The 17,648-nt window shown below is 47.7% G+C and overlaps 1 protein-coding gene across 3 annotated transcripts in view; it reads right to left on the bottom strand.

The window, feature by feature from the left end:
* Positions 1–17,648, bottom strand: part of PIK3R6 (phosphoinositide-3-kinase regulatory subunit 6) — a 76,694-nt gene that overhangs the window by 13,764 nt on the left and 45,282 nt on the right. For 2 of the 3 annotated variants that reach the window (XM_019485715.2, XM_019485716.2), the window contains exons 8-14: positions 16,823–17,006; positions 14,841–14,988; positions 13,506–13,592; positions 9,092–9,548; positions 8,025–8,139; positions 6,049–6,171; positions 5,192–5,302 (exon numbers count right to left, since the gene is read on the bottom strand). In XM_019485715.2, the coding sequence (XP_019341260.2) occupies positions 5,192–5,302; positions 6,049–6,171; positions 8,025–8,139; positions 9,092–9,548; positions 13,506–13,592; positions 14,841–14,988; positions 16,823–17,006 (1,225 nt within the window). The remainder of the gene's footprint in view (positions 1–5,191; positions 5,303–6,048; positions 6,172–8,024; positions 8,140–9,091; positions 9,549–13,505; positions 13,593–14,840; positions 14,989–16,822; positions 17,007–17,648) is intronic. The other variant, XM_014595660.3, reaches the window with a different exon arrangement.

Genomic DNA, 17,648 nt, shown 5'->3' with positions numbered 1-17,648 from the left:
TTCCCATCCTCTCCTAGAAGGGTCAGGAGCATCCAAATTGAGGAGACAGCGTTGCATATAGATGCAAATGGCATTTCCCTTGGTGCACTATGCACCTCACCACTGGGTGTCACTTTTGACTTACACTTGAGTCTGTCAGCTTAAATCCTTTCACAGAAAGAGACACCAATTTCAAGATTCTTTTCATGGGCAGACAGTTGTAAAGGGGCCTTAATCTAAATGAAAATTAGGCCCTGTGGAAGCAGGATCATGTCCAGCATGAGTTCAGGGTTTATGGATAGGTTAGTTTCTCATCTTTAAAAATCAGGCCTGGAACCTGCTCTTGTTCTTTTGGTAGCTCAATTTCTCCCTCTTTTATTTGTCTGGAGTTTTTTAAATCTATCATGGAGCAGAAATATTATAGAATAAAAATAAATGTAAAAATAAAATCATCAGTCATAAAGCATCAACGAGCAGAGTTTAGGGCAAATCTGAGTTAGAAGAAAAATAGGAAGTCTTGTCATGCACTGACAAGGTGGGATACTTGTCCCTTTCTGGGCTGGTACACAGAAGGTAGCCCCTTATAAACTTCTTCATTAGATACACCTAGTCCATGACCCAAAGCTACCTAAATCATTTAACAGTGGCTGCTGGAAACGAGGATACAACCCAGACCTTACATTTACCAGCAACACCATCACTGGGCTAAGTAATAAAATTGTATTAGACCTTACCCCACATTCCCAACATCAGCCAGTTGGCATTCAGATCAAAGCCACAGTAACACTTATAACAGTGCCATTTTCTGGACATTTCAACCTTTAAAAGGCAAACTGGAAAGGCTTTTCAGAATAACTTGATGTCAGTCAAAACCATCAAAGCACTGCCTAAGAACTATGACCAATTCATAAAAGCTGTACAGAAATCTGCAGGATGAACATCCTGCGGGGCTGCTTCATGAATAACTTCCCAGGCTTCACTCTGCCAACCACTGGCCTACATGAAGACAACAAATGACAGTATGAACTAGACCCTTTTTCTGCAACCACCACCACTACAGGTGAGGAGCTTATGTTAGCCATCATAGAAGAATGCCGGAAATCCTGGCAGATTGTGATTGAGGCAATTGATATGATGCATAATAGTAAAAAGGCATAAGTGACAATACACACACGAAGCAACAACCCAGAAAGGTAGAACAACATCATAAATGTCACTGCTAGTCAAATTGCCCACCTGACATTCTTCAGTGGAAAAAGACCAAAAACAAACACCGCCCCCCTAGACTAAAAAGGTACAAGTACCCCAAAGACCTGGATTTTACAAGCCCCTTCTTAATGACGGAGATGAATGCTGGCATTAAAGCACTGATGACCAGGAAAGCAGCTCGCCTTGATGACATACTTACCGAACAAATCAAGCAATTCAGATCCCAGACTCGAGAATGGCTCCTCTGCCTATACAACTCATGCACAGCCAGTCAAAAATTTCCAAAGATATGGCAACATGCTCAGGTAGTGGTGTTTCTAAAGCCAGGGAAAGATCCACCAGATCCAAAGAGCTTCAGACCTCTCTCTCTGCTATGCCACACATACGAATTGTACAAACGACTGATACTGAACTGGTTTGCCCCATATGTGGATAAACACTTCATCCCTGAACAGGACAGCTTTCACCCTGGAAAGTCAATGAGCCAGTTACTCAGTTTAAACTCAACATATTGAGGATGGTTTTGAAAGAGGCCAAATCCCCAGAACTGTTTGTCAACCTAACAGCCACCTACTATTCGGTTAACCCAGGGGTTCTCAAACTATGGGTTGCAACCCCCCAGGGGGGTTGTGAGCAACTTAAAAGGGGACCACAAACTTCCTAGGGGGTACACGCGGCAGCGTGGGGAAGTGGTGCATGGCTGTGGCACGGAGTGGTGGACGGCAGTGGTGGCTGCTGCATGTGAGCTCCCTGTCCCCTGCTGCTGCCATCCAGCACTCAGGGGCACAGTATCACAAAGTTTGAAAACCCCTGAGTTAACCACTGACAACTCCTCCAGAAGACCCTGGAAATGACAAAAGATCAATGCCTTACTGAACTGATAGGAACCCTGCTTGAAAACAGATTTTTTTGTCAAACTGGATGGGAAGAGAAGATGGAGCCGACAGATTAATGTCCTCCCCCAAGAAAGTATACCTGCACTCCTGTTATATAATATCTATATGAATGAGCAGCCAATTGTTTTGGAAACAATGTTTCATCTATGTAGATGACTTGTACATAACAGCCCAAAACACTGGCTTTGACCATGTTGAAAAATCCCTAAGCGAGGCCTAACCTCATGCTACACTGAAAATCACTTAAGTGCCAACTCAGTGAAAACACACCTTTCATCTGAAAAACCATAAGGCCAACTGCCAGCTCAGCATTACATGGTCCAGAACCCCACTATTCCACTGTGCAAATCCAGTTTACCTTGGACTTACCTTTGATTGAACAAAGTGAACTCTCATACAAAGAACAAATCATGAAGACAAAAGCAAAGGTGAGCGCTCATAACAACATTCTGTATAAACTCAACTACTCAAAATGGGGAGCTAATCATCTGAACCACTGCTCTGGTTCTCAGCTTCTCCTCTGCCGAGTATGCATGCCCTGCATGGGAGAGATCTGTACATACGAACTGCCTTCACCCCATTCTGAATGGTAGCTGCAGATGCATCACAGGATGCCTGGGGCCCACCAGGCTGGTATCACTCTGCCTGCCATCAGAAGAGCAGCGGCCAGCAGGATAGAATGACTGAGATAAACTGAAGATGCGAGACACCTGCTGTACAACCATCCCACAGCGCACAAAGGTCTCAAGTCATACAGGAACTTCCTCACCAGCACCCAAACTCTCGATGTCACACCCAAGGAGACACGATAGAGGCTGAAGAAAACACCGGACAGTGAAAAAGAACGAACATTTCAGCAGCTGAGTCCTTACCAACCAGGGGCTGATGAACCACAGCAAAGATGGCAATGTCTCAGCTGTGAGCGTAATGGAGTCAGGCACTCCAAGGAACTAATGAAGAAGTGGGGCTATACCACTGGTTCAACCACCTGTGACCATGGCACAGAGCCTCAAACTATGCAACAGCTGCTGCAGTGCCCACTGCTTGAAGGCACATGAAAGATCTCACAAAGTAAATCAGCACAAGCATGTGTAATAAAATAACTGCATGTCCTGTAGAGACACAAGGGCCAGGGACAGAGATTACACATAAACCAGTTTAAGTGATCAGAAACTGGTTTAAACCTGTAACAGAACATTCAGTGCACATAAACCAATTTGAAAATGGCTGAAACTGGTTTGAGTTAAACCTGGTTGAATGTACTATCAGACTTTACTGATTTGGCTCAAACCAGTCTATGCAATGTCTGTCCCAGACCCTTTGCTGGGTCAGAGTTAAATCAGAGACCCCCAGCATCCTGGCATGCTCTCGGGGTGGGGGACTTTCTGCTCCAGCCCAGCCAGGCTGGCCCTGCACCTCTGCTCCGCAGCCCGAGCTGGGACCGGCAGGGGTCAGTCAGAGAGGGGTTTAATTCCCCCTCCCTCTGCCACCAGCAGGGACCCGAGCCGGGTCTGCTTGCACCCCCTTGCTGCTGCAGCAGGGGGGCACCATGGCCCCCGAGGCAGAGCGAGGTAGGGAGCAGAGTTAGTTTCCCCTCTACCCCACTGGCAGCTGGGTGGCTCCCTGGCCAGAATAGACCCCCAGCTTTCTCCTTCGCCAGATGAATAAACTTGTCCCTGCCCTCCCCAGGGGCCTTGCCTGGCTTCACCCCCTCCCCATCGCTGCTTACTGGAGGCAGCAGCCCCTCTCACACTGTGGGGGAGAGCGAGCTCCTTCCCAGCAAGGGGCTGTGCTGCGGGCTCGGGCTGCACACCGCAGTGCCAGGGTCTGGAGCCAGAGCCCTGCAAGCCCCTGCAGTGCTGCCATGCTCCACAGCCACTCTGCCAGCCCTGCCAGGAAGCTGTGATGGGCTCCTGCCCATTGGACACTCCCCACTCCAGCTGCCAGGCGGGGGCAGGGCTGGCCCCCCCGCTGCTCGTTCTGTGCCGGAGCAAGACACTGAGGGGGCTTATTCAGCCCCCACTAATCGCCCCCAAGCTTCAGCTGTGGCCTGACCAGGCAGATCCTGTGGCCAGCAGCTGAATAAGCCCCTTTCTGCCAAGAGGGGCTTGCCCAAAGCACAGAGAGAGGCTGCTTGCACAGCAGCCAGGTCTGCCCGGCTGGGTCACAGCTGCCCTGTGCTTGGACACAGCGGCTGAATAAGCCCCCTGCTGCCAGCAGGGAACTGTCTCTGGGCATAGGGCAGCAGTGGCTGAGCTGGGCAGACCCTGCTGCAGTGCAGCGGCCTCTCTCTGTACTTGGGGCAAGCCCCTCCTGGCAGAAAGGGGCTTATTTAGTTGCTGGCCATGGGGTCTGCCCACATTGAAAAAAAATGCAGGGGTCTGCCCACATTGTCTCAGTCCAGAGAGCATGTTACAAACCGGTTCATCCTAGGTGGGTTAGATTAACCAGCAAAGGTTGCATAAGTTCAGGCTCCAGCTTTCTGAATGTCTGTCCCTAGCTGAGAAGAATCTAGTCCTTTAGCTCCACTAAAATAAGTCGCTCAGGGGCTTTGGTGCTAAAGACCCTGGGATCATTGCCTGCTGGTGGTCTCATTACTGTTCTTTGCTAATTGCTTTGGTTTCATGTCAAATGGCAGGTTTGACTCAAATTCTGCTTCACAAAAAAGCTAACAGGAAATAAATAACATGAGATTTCAGGAAATCCCACGACCTTGCAAAGAGCAAACAGAGGGTGGTAAAACCACCCAAGAATCACCTGATTCCCTGTTTCAGAAAATCTAAAACACAGAACAGGTTTGTTTTGTATTACACATCTTGTCTGCAAACCTGAATCCAATTAAATAGGGAACCTGGCACTGATTTATGCCCAGTGCCAAAATCATGTGAAATCAGCTCTTTTGCATGGTTCTGGAACCAGCTAGTTTCAGCTGTCCCTCTGAATCAGTTTTGAGAAATCACTAGGACTACTAACACAGAGCAGAATAGGGACTGGATAGCATAGCTAATACTCTTCACCACAATGAGGCTGTGAACAGCAAGGTAATTTTGGACTGCTGGCAGCTGCTAGCATATTAACTAAATGTACAGCAGAAATGAGGCACTGACCTTAACAGAGTAGACCTGGAAACACACTGGCTGGATACCCATGCGTATGTAGTAAGACATTACATCGATGATGAAGGTATTTGTCACAAGATGTTTGCTTGGTGAAGAAGGCTGCGGGGAAATCACATGTCAGCTGCGGTCACTTCTTTGAAATCATCACTCTGATTCTTACTCTCTTTTAGATAAGTTACCAGAGATGAAACCACCATATACTGATTGTGCTTGATTTCTCTAGAATGGGGGTCGGCAACGTTTTTGGGTAGAATGCCAAACACCCACAACTTCAACTTGTAAGATGTTGGTGTGCCAGAGGCAGATGGTGGGGGAGCCACGAAGGGCCCAGCCTTTGTTGTGGCAGTGCAGCCCTGGTCCTTTTTCTGCCATCTGCCCCGAGGCGCTTGCCCCAAAATGCCTTTGCATGCCATGCTCTGGCACCTGTGCAGGGGGGTTGCCTACTGCTCTAGAAGGATCAGTTGGATCCCATGGGGGAGAAAAAGGCCTGCCCTCTGCCATTAATAGGAGCAGTTGCTCAGAAGACAGTCTCTAAATAGTCTGAAAAACCGGCCCAGTGAAACGTCTCTTTTTAGCAAATGCCTTTTTGCATTGTACTTTCTCTACACTCGGGTTTTTAAATTTGTAAGAGTCTTCTGATCAAAGAAAGGCTGTTCCAGTGGGGTGAACTGGCAAAGATACTGCTGCTAGGGTAGCAGTAATGTAAATGCATACCATTTCCACCTCCTCCCCACTACCATTTAACAGCTCTGTATGATTGCCCTTTGAATAATCAGAGAATAATAAAAATATCAAAAACCTGATCAACATGAACAGTGCACAACAAGAGGGATTTCTCTTCATACCATAGTCGCCAGCTTGGGGATCATATGACACAGAGTGTTGATGTTGTTCTCATACCACGGGTCCCCTCTCCCAAGGTACCCAGCCACTTCACAGAGGTCTATCTGGCTAGGCATGGCGTGTTCCTGGAGAAGAAACAAACAGCACAGGATGGTCAGCCCCTTGTTTTTCACTTGTTCTACATGGAATAATATCCCTAAAGGCAAAGGTTAAAACACCAGAAGCAAAGGAAATGTATTTAATTACACTGTTAACAAAACTTGCCTCTGTGTCTTTAGGATCTGGGAAAATGCACAGTGATAACAAGCAGCAGCATAGACTCTGCTCCAGTATTTGGTCTAACTGTTTTAGCGTTATTCCTAGCTACCATAATACCTGTGTTTTTCTTCTACATACACTGATAAGATGGGATACTTGGACATGCCTTGGATTTTTTTCCTGCACCTGTTTATTATCCTTGCTTCCCTCTGCTCTTGTTTGCTGTGCATTTGGTGGGGGCTGGAGAGGTAGGAAGGAAGGGAAGGAGAAGAGGGCAAGATTGAAGCAACACCTGTGAGTCTACCAGGAGCAGCTAGAGGCCTCTGCATTTCACACCTGATTTAGATAGCTTTGATCTTATCCTGCTTCCTCTACAAGTACAAGAATAAAGAATACAAGTAATTAACTGATGATAGAAAATGAACATTCAGCTAAGATTTACTGCCAATACCAGGACAAAGTTAAATGATTTGTGGTGATAATTGTTTATTGGCTTCTAATGATAGCCATGAACCCACAACAGCCCAGGCTCCAAGCTAACACGGATCCAGATATTATCCTCCTTGTTCGAAGATTGTTCTGACTTTAGCCTCATTTAAGCCTTTTCTCACAAATAAGCTCCATACAGAAAGACATAAGGCAAACACACCTAAGCACCTTAGTGATAGCATGTCCCAGCCAGGAGAGGTCCCAAGTATGCTCTGCTCTTCCATGCTAGGAAATATGTTCCTAATCCTGAAACTTGCTCAAGACCATTCCTCTGTGCCGGCTCCCACACTATTGGTCTCCAGTGAGTTTCCAGGTTTGGAGCACATCAGCATGTACAGGTTGCTGACCCTGTGCCACAGGCAAACTCTGTGATGCCCTGCACATGTGAACTGAGTCATTCAGGACACAGGGCTCTATGGAACTCATTGCTCGGTGGAGCTCATTGCAGGACCCAGACTTCAATAAGCAATTCTGTTTATGTTACTTTTCATTTCAAGGATTTTTACAGACAAGGGGATCATTAGACTAAGTCCTTTGGTGCCAGGGCTGCCTTTTGTGCTGTGTTTTTACAATGCCTAGTACAATGGGATCCTGGTTTGTGACCAAGTCTTCCAAGCATCATTGCTACATAATCATCATAATAATAAAAATAAAAAGCTACTATTTAATACATGAGACAGAGGCAGAGTAAGGGGGTGCAGCTTGCCACAAAGCCTGCCAAGTTTCAAGGAGATAGGAGCAGCGGTCTGGGGGAAACTGCACCCCAAATTCTTGAAAGCAAAACTCATGTCACGTGTATGTGTTAAGCCACAGTGGGGTCAAAACTGTGGGGTGGTAGCCCCTGGTGAGGCCATGAAGCCTGCTAAGTTTCAAGGCGATAGGTACAGGGGTTTGGGGGAAACTGCACATCAAGCTGCGGACAAGCTAAACTCGTAACATAATGACCATGTGTATGTTAAGGAGCAGTGGGATTGAAAACTGCAGGGATGGTAGCCCCTGCAGAGGCCACAAAGTCTGCCAAGTTTCAAGGAGGTAGGTACAGGGGTTTGGGGAAAACTGTTTTTTTAGAACCATATGGGCTAGACAACATCAGATCTTAGTTTCTATAAAAACTAGTGGTTCCTCAGACAAACACTCACATCAGCTCAGTCTGAACCCTGGCTCTTGACAGCCCCACAGTGACACTCTGAGTAAAGAGAGAGAGCACAGTCCCTGCCACACAAATACTCACTTCAGTGGGCCATGTGCTTTGCTGGCCCTCTACAACAGGGACATAATAGAACTGCAGGTTCAGCCGTGGGGTCAAAAAGACTCGCCTGGTTTCTCGTTTCCTTGAAATGAAAAAACTACATTAAAAAAGTTACATCGTTCAATAACCACAAAAACAATCACCCTATTTGCTGCTTCTGGTGAAGGAGATGCTGGGAGTCCACAGCTGCATTCTGATAGAGGTTCTAAGGCTATGAACAGATGTTGAATTTGTCCCTGGACAAATTGCCCCAGAACAGAAAAGTCCTGGACTTGGCGTGTACATGCATTGCCTTTCCAACCAGGGTCTAGCGAGAGGCTGCACTGCTGCTTTTCTGACACTGATTCAGTGATACAAACACTCACACAGGGTTGCAGGCTCACAGGATGGGAGCCCAGCTCTCCTCCTCTCCCAGCTGTACACTGCACAGACAGCGCCCCCCTGCTCAAACAGCACAGCCAGCCAGTTCTCCCCATGCAGCACATACAGCTGAGAGGAGAGTGAGCGCTGTGCACGCTGCACACACAGCTGAGAAGTGGGGGAGCCAGGCTGCCCAGTACTGCCCCCCCTTGCCCCTTGCCATGCACACGGTGTGAGGAGCTTGGCTCCCCCCACCCTCGTTGCCACACTGTTTTTTTTTTGTAACCCCTGCAGCCCAGGCAGCCCAGGTCCCCTCTCTCTTCTCCCCACCCAAGCAAGCAACACTTCCCACCCTCTCCAAGCTGCACTCACCGCCCACTTGCAGTGTAGGCAGCCTGCGGATTGACATTTGAACAACCCTGACATAGACATCTATGAATACAAACTGCTTGCAAAAAATGGGGGACAGGGGATTTACAATGGAAAGTTTTGATTTTTTCCTCAAGATCTGAACACCTTAAATTTCCTTTCTTCCACTCTAGGCTCCTTTTCCCCTTTCTCTTATTACCTGCATGACTTAGTAGACAAAACCCATGCTGTAAAGCTGTCCAGGGTGGTCGTCTCCAATATTAGCCACCCCTGAGAATGTCTCTTAATACATATACTGAAGAACAGATGCCACTATTTACCTCAGAGAGTGAAAGGCTTGGGCCAGTCGCCCCAATATCCTGTCATCCCCCAAAACTACAATTCGGGCGGTGTGCAGTCTCTGGAGAGGAGACATAGACTCCATGTTGCTGCCAGACTTTGCGTGCATTTTTCCAAAATGCTTTACTCCTGGGCCATTGCAGCTGGCCTGCAGGTAGGCCATGGTCTCCAAAGGAGATGCCTTTTTCTTAATGCCACCTTTTCTCTGGAGCCGGGAGTGCTCAACCTCAGCACTGCAATGAGGAGGAGGCTCTTCACCCACTGGTGGCAGGTCCCGTTCAATCCCACTGTCGGTGGATAGCACAGAGAACCGAGTCTGTTCACAGCATTCACACCCTGTCACAATGTCCTGTATCTCAAAGTTGTCTAGCTCCTGGCTCAGACAGTCCTGTTCACAGGTCTGTGACAGGGGACGGACAAACAGCACAAGCTCCTTCCCTGTGTGAGAGAAAAAAATCCCATGAGTGGCAAAGACAATGGACATACTAGGTGAGGTTCATCCTTGCATGGGGGCCTGGTATTAGCATTTTGCCCAAAGTCAGTGGGAACTGAGGGGACTCAGCAACTCTGAAACTTAGACCTCTCATGTAGGCACCTAAATATGGCAAAGAGGCCAAATTATAGGCTTGCTGGTCCTAATCCAGAGCCCACTAAAGTCCTCAGGAGCCTTTCTATCAATTCCAATAGGCTCTGGATCAAGCCAAATACTTGGCATATTTGTCTCCCAGTCTACAGAAATTTCATTTAAATGAATGTTAATCTCATCACCTCCCTGATTTACAACCCTGGTCTGTGATGTCAGCAACTGTGAAAAAAGAGACCAAAAGAAAGATACAAAACTCACTGCAGCACCAGCAGACATCATACAGGTGAAGGTCACCCAAGCTGCCCCTAGACAGGTCCATCAATGCACCTCAGTGCTGATCTGCTTGCTGTCCCTGCTATTTTGTCCTGGACATTTAACTGCTTCTGACAGTACAGCTAAGTGCTGTCTGCAGCTTTCCATTGCTGTCCTACCCAGGTACTTTCTCCAAGCACCGTCTGACTGTCATATCAAATATAACCAATGATGTGGCAGGGCACTGTGTGTGCTGTCACTTTAAGGGCCAGAAGACAGCAGCTGGCAGGTGCCTGATGAGGGCAGCCATTTTGGATTCAGGGCTGCCCATATAAACAGGACTTTGCTGCTGGAAAGCCAGGCAACAACACCATCTGGCTGCAAGACTGCTGGTTTTATCTGGAGGTAAGGGAGGAGCTGTAGGGGATGATCAGGAGTCTCCTGGTCCTGGGCATGACCTAAAACTACACCCTGCTGGGAGTGGGTGGCCTGGTGGGGCTCCCAGTGGCGCAGGAGCCCCCAGGAAATACCAGGCCAGCTACCACCCCGGTGAAAGGTGGGTCGGGGTGCCTTAACCCCAGGTCCCACAACTGGGTGGGTTACCCCCTGTGTAGGGTCTGGAAGGTGGACCCCAGCGAGAGAGTGGGGCCATAGACTCAAACCTGTTTTGACATCCCCCGACTGGTCCATGCTGGGGCCAGGACTGGAAGGGTCGAAGGGCCGGGGGCCCACTGCGAGGGATGCCCAGAGCTGAGGACCTCAGGCTCCAATGTTTACAAACTAGTCAGGCATTGGGGGAGTCCCTGTTCCACCGAGCACTACCAGGAGTGACAAGAAATAACGGTCACAAGCTGGCAGAGGGTAGAATCAGACTAGACATCAGGAGGTGCTACTTCACTGTCAGGGCGGCTAGGACCTGGAACCAACTTCCAAGAGAAGTGGTGCTGGCTCCTACCCTGAGGGCCTTTAAGAGGAGGCTGGATGAACACCTTGCCGGGGTCGTTTGACCCTGGTACTCTTTCCTGCCATGGCAGGGGGTCAGACTTGATGATCTGCTCAGGTCCCTTCTGACCCTACCAACTATGAAACTAAGACTGGCCTGGAGGTGGGCCAGGACCAATAGAGCCAAAGGTCTCGGGGGGGAACCACACCCATAAGGGGGAGCAGCTCAGGGAGCCATACAGCCAGGAATGAAGGCAGAATAGGCTGCCTGAATGGAACGATCTAAGTGGGGTTCAACTAGTAGGATTCTGGGGCCCAGTGGGGGACCGGTGATATTGATAACATTTGGATGCCATCTGCGAGGCTTGGGCTGCAGTGTAGGGGAGGAATGGAGCCACAGATGATGCCCCCTGGCATTGGGGCAAGAAATGGGCAGCCTCCTGCTTTATTAACATAAATTAATTAATTGACAACAAGGTGTGGCTGGCAAGAAGGCAGGCGGTTAGCCCAGAAACAGGTGGGCAGGCCACTGTGAAGTCGGCCGCGAGAAGGCCCCCTGTTACAAATGACCAAGGACATTTCTAAACCCCAGCACTGGATGCCACCTTTGTCTCAATGGTGCTGCTCTTGTGTAAGCTGTTAGTCCAACCTACTGGGCAGTGCATCAGTGAAGCTCCTAACAATACCCAGTCTCTTTTGCCAGGGGCATGTCTATTGGTCAAACACAAGCACAATTCAACATCAATCCAAACAGATGAACCAGCAACCTTCTAAGGCCTGCACAGCAGATATCCCCAGCCAGGACTTTTACCTTGCTGGATAGACAACCTTACCCAACCAAACCACCCACACCACCCTCTAGTGCAGGCTGGGCAAACCGCAGACTGAGCTCCCTTCCCCACCTCCCATCCTGAAGACAGCACTAGAGCTGCTGGAGCTGGGCGGGGTGGGTGGGAGCAGGGCTAAGGGAGAGAGAGGCTGCAGACATGCAGCTGCTCCAAATTGGAGCTTGATCCCCTAACTCCCCAGACCTAGCAGTAATACCCTGGGGGTCTTTAAGAAGAGGCTTGATGCCTACCTGGCTGGGGTCATTTGAGCCCAGTTTTCCTCCTGCCCAGGCAGGGGGTCAGACTTGAAGATCTACAAGGTCCCTTCCAACCCTACTTCTATGATTCTATTAAATTGTTTGGGGGGGGGGGGGGGTTGCTGTAACTCATGGCACTTATTGTAAAGCACCATGAGTTACAGTGGGGAACTGCAGGTCTATCAGCACCCTCAAAGACCCCCAACTGCTGTTGCAGTTTCACTGTCTGCCTGCCCCCATGTTGCCCCTAGACTTTCCAGCATTGTGGTGTCTACCTGCCGCTGTGGCATAGACTCCCCAAGTGGCTGTCATTTTAGCACAGGAGTCTTGAAGGGCTCCAGTGCACTCTTGTGGTTAGGAACACCAGTCAGCTGATGGGTGCTCCCAGCCTCAGGAGCTCACTGGAGCCCTTCAAGACTCCAGTGTGCTTGTCAGGCTGGGAGAGCTGATCAGCAGACTGGCACTCCCAGCCACAGGAATGCACCAGGCTGCTGGTGCAAAGGGCACATTTGGGATCTGATCCCTGATTCCACAGTTGCACCTCCTGCCATGCATTTGTGGCATAGCAAGAGGTGAGATTGTTGGAATCAGAGATTAGATCCCATAGTGCCTTTAAATGAATGCCTGTTAGAAGCCAAGGAAGCAGCCCTACTGCCTTTGTGTGTGTGTGGGGGGGGGGGGAAGGGGGATACACAAATACCTGCTGGCCATGCCACCTCCATCAGTACCACAGCAGCTGGCACTACCCTGTGCACTGGGGCTGCCCTGAGTATGGAACTGCCTTGCTATGTCTCTGTTGGAAGGGACTTCAGAAGGTCATCTAGTCCAACCCCTTGCTCAAGGCAGGATCCTTGTTGTCTAAATCATTCTAAAGAAGTGTTCCTAAAAGGCCTGTTCTAACCAGTTCTTCAAAGCTTCAGAAACAATCTTCACGCACAACTACCAAGCAAAAGGTCAGAAGCATCTAAAAAAACCTACTTTACCACAGGTAAAGCAGCGTGAGGAGGACACTGCATGCCACCAATTTCCTGGCTTGAAAACAGCAGAAATGCAATTTGCCTCCAGTTCAGGCACATGGGCCATTGCATACACACTTGATGGGACCTCCAGAGGAAGTCTAGAGCAGAGGTTCTCAATCCCTGGGCTGCAGCCCAGTGCTGGGCAGAGGTGGGTTAGTTGCTGGTCCACAGCACGGTCGGTTGCCAGACTGGAAGTGGCTGTGGACTGGCAAATGGACCCCCAGAGCCAGGTGGAGAGGCCATGGCTCATTTCTCAGGGCCTGCAGCAGTGCAGGGTTTGGCCCACCTGGGGGGTGGGGGTATCCTTACCTGTCTTCCGGCCAGAAATTCTGGCCACGGTTGGCTGTGACTGCTGGGCCACAGTTTGCTGGGCCATGGCATAAAAACTTTGGGAACCCCTGGTCTACAGCATCTCCAAATGATCTAAGCAAATTAACGTTTTTACTATATGGCAAACACGTCTACAACTTAAGCACTGCATTGTTCCATTTTATTCATTTAAGCACACTCACAAAGCTGGTCTTCATCTGTCCACAAGTGAAAGCTAATATTTGGGTTGGGCAGAGGGATGTCCTGGAGCCCTTCTGGTGAAGTATCCCCTGTGAAAAAGCAAAGTGCTCCATTAAAGTTACTCAGAAGTAACAAGGCTGCAGGCTATCAACACCAAGCTAGCACTGTGCAACCCAGCTAGCAATTTGATTGACCAAAAGAAATTACTTATATAAACAGTAGGAATCAGCCAATTTTCCACATGTATCTGTGCTGGGAAGCCTTCCAGTCCTTTGTCTTGGTTTGTTCACTAAAATGCCCAGGTTTTGGACTTGCAAGCTAAAGGAAATCAGTGTGTGCTGTTACTGAGGCCAGCTTAACTTTCTTGCCATTCCAGGAAGCTTTAATCATAATCCCTAAACTCTCATCACGTGCTCTGCATGCACAAGTTTCAAAGCACTTTACAAAGGTGATTCAAGACTCTATCCCTGTTTTCAAGACAGAGAAACTAATGAGAAGTGAAGCCATTTGCCCAGTATGGACTCTAAACAGCTGAGTGTCTCATTTGACAAAATGTTTAATGAGTCTTTCTTTTTAAAAAGATTAATCAGTGCCCTGGAAAGGCAGTGCCAGGTATATTTTAATTACAGTTGATTGCTATGTATCATGCCACATACAGGTCACCAGAGGCCTACTTTCATCTCCAGACTCCAATTTGGGAAGTTAAAATCTTAAGAATACTGGAACAGGGACATTATTTTGATTCCACAGAACTGTCCCCTCGCCCCACCTTGAAGCCCAGGCAACTGTCTTTCTTTAGTAAGAGACAGTTGCCTCTTACGTTGGATTTTGTCTCCCCACATAACCTGCTCCCAGAGGTCTCCCTGAATTAAGTAGGCCTGGTCTGTTCCCAAATTTTGTATTGATATAGCTAATTTTGTTAGTGATATAATCTTATACCAAAATAATTACACTCCTACAACCTCTCACTATGTATGCATTTATACCAGTATATGTTTTCTATCAATATACTAGCATAGTTTACACACCTTCCCATACAGGACAAGGTCTACTTCTTACTGGTATGTCATTATCCACCCTGGAGAGACTTGGGAGGTTGTACTGCTTTTACTGTATAGTGTGGTTAAAGTAGTGTGATTTTGGGGTTGAGATAAGGCCTTTACATCTCATTCACTAAAGATATGATGAAGACATGTCACCAGGATCCAGAAAAAGTTACCCAGCTCCAAAGACTTCTCAGATTGCTCTGAACTGAGTAGCTGCTCCTGTTCATCAGACTTGTGTCCCCATATGACTTCTCAGCCCTTTGGCTCTTTTGCATCAGATGTTATATTTACCTGCTTCAGAAGAACTCAGCACTACATCATAGACTTTCTTCAGCCTCTCAACATGCTGGCTGCGGTCTGCACTTATTTCATTTCCTGTACACTCAACTGCTGTCACCACTTGTCGGAAAAAGTGTTCGATCTCCTCTGTGGGCTTATCCTGTTGCAGAGAGGGGCTATTAATAACCAGAGGTGTGAATACAAGATCTACTGTGTGGGCTAAGCTAGGGGTGGGTAGAAGAAACAAAATGACCCACTCTGTTTTCTACAACTGGAACACAGCTCCGTTGTTTCCCAGAGCCCTGCCACATGTTCAGTTGTAATAGTTGCAAATTGCTGGAATGTTGTGATGTATTAAAGTTAGTACATGTTAGGAGATAGCTCTGGCCTGACAGGGAACGACTTTGCAATGTCACGAGGACACTTAACACATACGAAATTGCTTGAACATGCACCTGTTTGCATTTTAACTGCACTTAGTAAGTGTTAAGCTGAATGTGTGACAACATCTTTAGCTTACAAAATAACTGAGACTTTAAAATTGCATTAAGCTCTGGCACAATACAGCCTAACATCAGCACTGGGTCTGGTGGAAAGCAAGCCCCAATGCTGCAGGGGGCATTAAGTGCAAAAGCAGAGGTGCTGACTATTTTGGTCCTGCTCACAGCCAGATGAGCATTCCCCATTCAGGGAAATGAGGCAAGGACCAGGCCACATGGTGGGCTTTGTAATGACTAATGAGCACAGTGAGTAGACCATGGACCAGGTTCCTTGGACTTCTCCCAGAGAAGTATGATGGGATATGGATCATTTAGGCTAAGGGTGGCCAACCTGCAGGATGAGTGCCACTTGTGTATGCCATGCAACAGATTAGGGAGTGGACAGGCAGTACAGTGGCAAATGGGGCAGGGAGAGGAAAGCAGAGCAGAAGCTTTGGTAGGTGACACAGGCTAAGGAGAAGAAAGCAGAGCAGATCAGCCAGGTGAAGGGAATCAGAGTGGCATGCAGGGAGGGTGCAGGGCTTAATTTGTGGCATGCCTGCAAAAAAGTTAGGCCAATGAGGGTGCCCTGGACTTCCTCTGAGGCCCCATCAAGTATGCATGCAGGGCCCCTATAGGTGTCTATGCATGTGCTCTGGGGGTGGGTGGGGGCACTTTAATTAAAGCGGTGCTGGGAGCCAATCCTACTAAAGCACCTGCAGCATCGTGTATTCAGCATCCCGTCCTTCAAAATGGTGGTGGGGGCGCTTTAACTAAGGCTCGTTTGATGAGTTTTAAAGTGCCCCTGCTGCCATTTTGAAATGTGGAGACATGGAATACATGTGATGCAGAGCGTGCTGGAGCATGCTAGTTAGCACGATTAATCGAGTCTGCTCTGACACATGCTAATTAGCATGAGTCAGAGCAGAGGTCCATCACGTGTATAGGTGCCCAAAGTACCTAACCTGGGTAAGCCCAGTGCTCCTTTAAAAGGCCTCCTTAGAAAGGGAGAGCTTTGAGTGACAGCTTAAATTCTGCCAGTGAAACCTGCTTTCAACAAAAGATATATTGCCATTAAAAATCTTTGAATGGAAAAATACCAATTTCAGCTAATTGTTCATGAAATCTCAATATTTTGCCCCAAACAATTCTTTTTAAATCAAACTTTTTTTCCCTTTTGGTTAGGGTTCTGTGTTGATTTTTTTTTAATTATGCAAAAAAAAGTTTTTGACCACATTGTCTGACTTTCAAGTGTATGGTGGAAATACACCTATCCAAATCCACACTTATATTCCTCTATCGATATGAAATAATTTGATTACATTAGAAGTCACTGCACAGTAAAATGCTGTTCAGTGTGTGGAAGGGAAGCAAAATATGGATTTACTGGTATGGACCACAGTAGGATGCCTAGTCACTTCGCTGAGTTATCTAAATGAAAGCAGATCTCTTTTGAGATTCTGTCCCCTTGTACCCAAAAGCTGACAGTGTTGCAAAGTGCTGTTAACCAATTACCTGAAGGATCCTCTGCAAATTGTAAATATCACAGTCATCGTCCAGAGCCACCTTCATGGCATGCATTATCACATAGCACATACATGATCTGGGACTTTGATACATCTGAGCAGCCTTGGTATCAGTGACTAGTGCATTGCATACAGCCTTGGAAAGCAGATCTGGATCTGCAAATATGAAAACCCTGCAGAAATGAATGTTGGAAAAAAGTTACATAAAATACAAGACTGATTACTGAAGTAGAGTATGCAGCAAGACAGGGGTCACTGGGGATTGGGAGGGCAGGTCATCTGATGCCATACCACTGATCATCTAAAAAAATGCAGAGTGACCACTGCCATTGTCATGCTCTAACACTCGATGTGCCGATCAGATAGAAATTCACCCTGTGGTAGAATACTGCACAGCTGAGAAATTAATTCTCTCTGAGGAGGCCAGCAGGGGCCTCTGTTTGGAACAAGAATCTAAACCAGGCAGATGATTGCCTTTTTCTAGTATGGTGGGTTTGTCTGCTGATGTAATGAGTACAGCCCTAGTGAAATCATCATGCTATCTAAAGGCTGTATTTGACCTATAGTCATTACTCTCATTCTCAGATTGAAAGGAATAGTCAGCATCTGCATCATTCTGCTTAAGAAATTGTTATTACAGGCATTTCCTTTGACTAGATGCCCCTTCTTTCCAGCACGGGAAAGCTACCTGCCTCCTGGAGCCACAAAAAGAAGCCAAAATACTCAGCAAGCCTCTTCCTTCCTGACACATAGTTGATTTTAACTAACCATAAAGTGTCATCAAAATGTATTGTGTTCTGGATCACAACACCAGT

The sequence above is a fragment of the Alligator mississippiensis genome, chromosome 8 (genome assembly GCF_030867095.1).
Source record: "Alligator mississippiensis isolate rAllMis1 chromosome 8, rAllMis1, whole genome shotgun sequence".
Classification (NCBI taxonomy): domain Eukaryota; kingdom Metazoa; phylum Chordata; order Crocodylia; family Alligatoridae; genus Alligator; species Alligator mississippiensis.
Note: the sequence above shows the minus strand (reverse complement) of the source record. Positions and strands in the feature narration are given on the sequence as shown.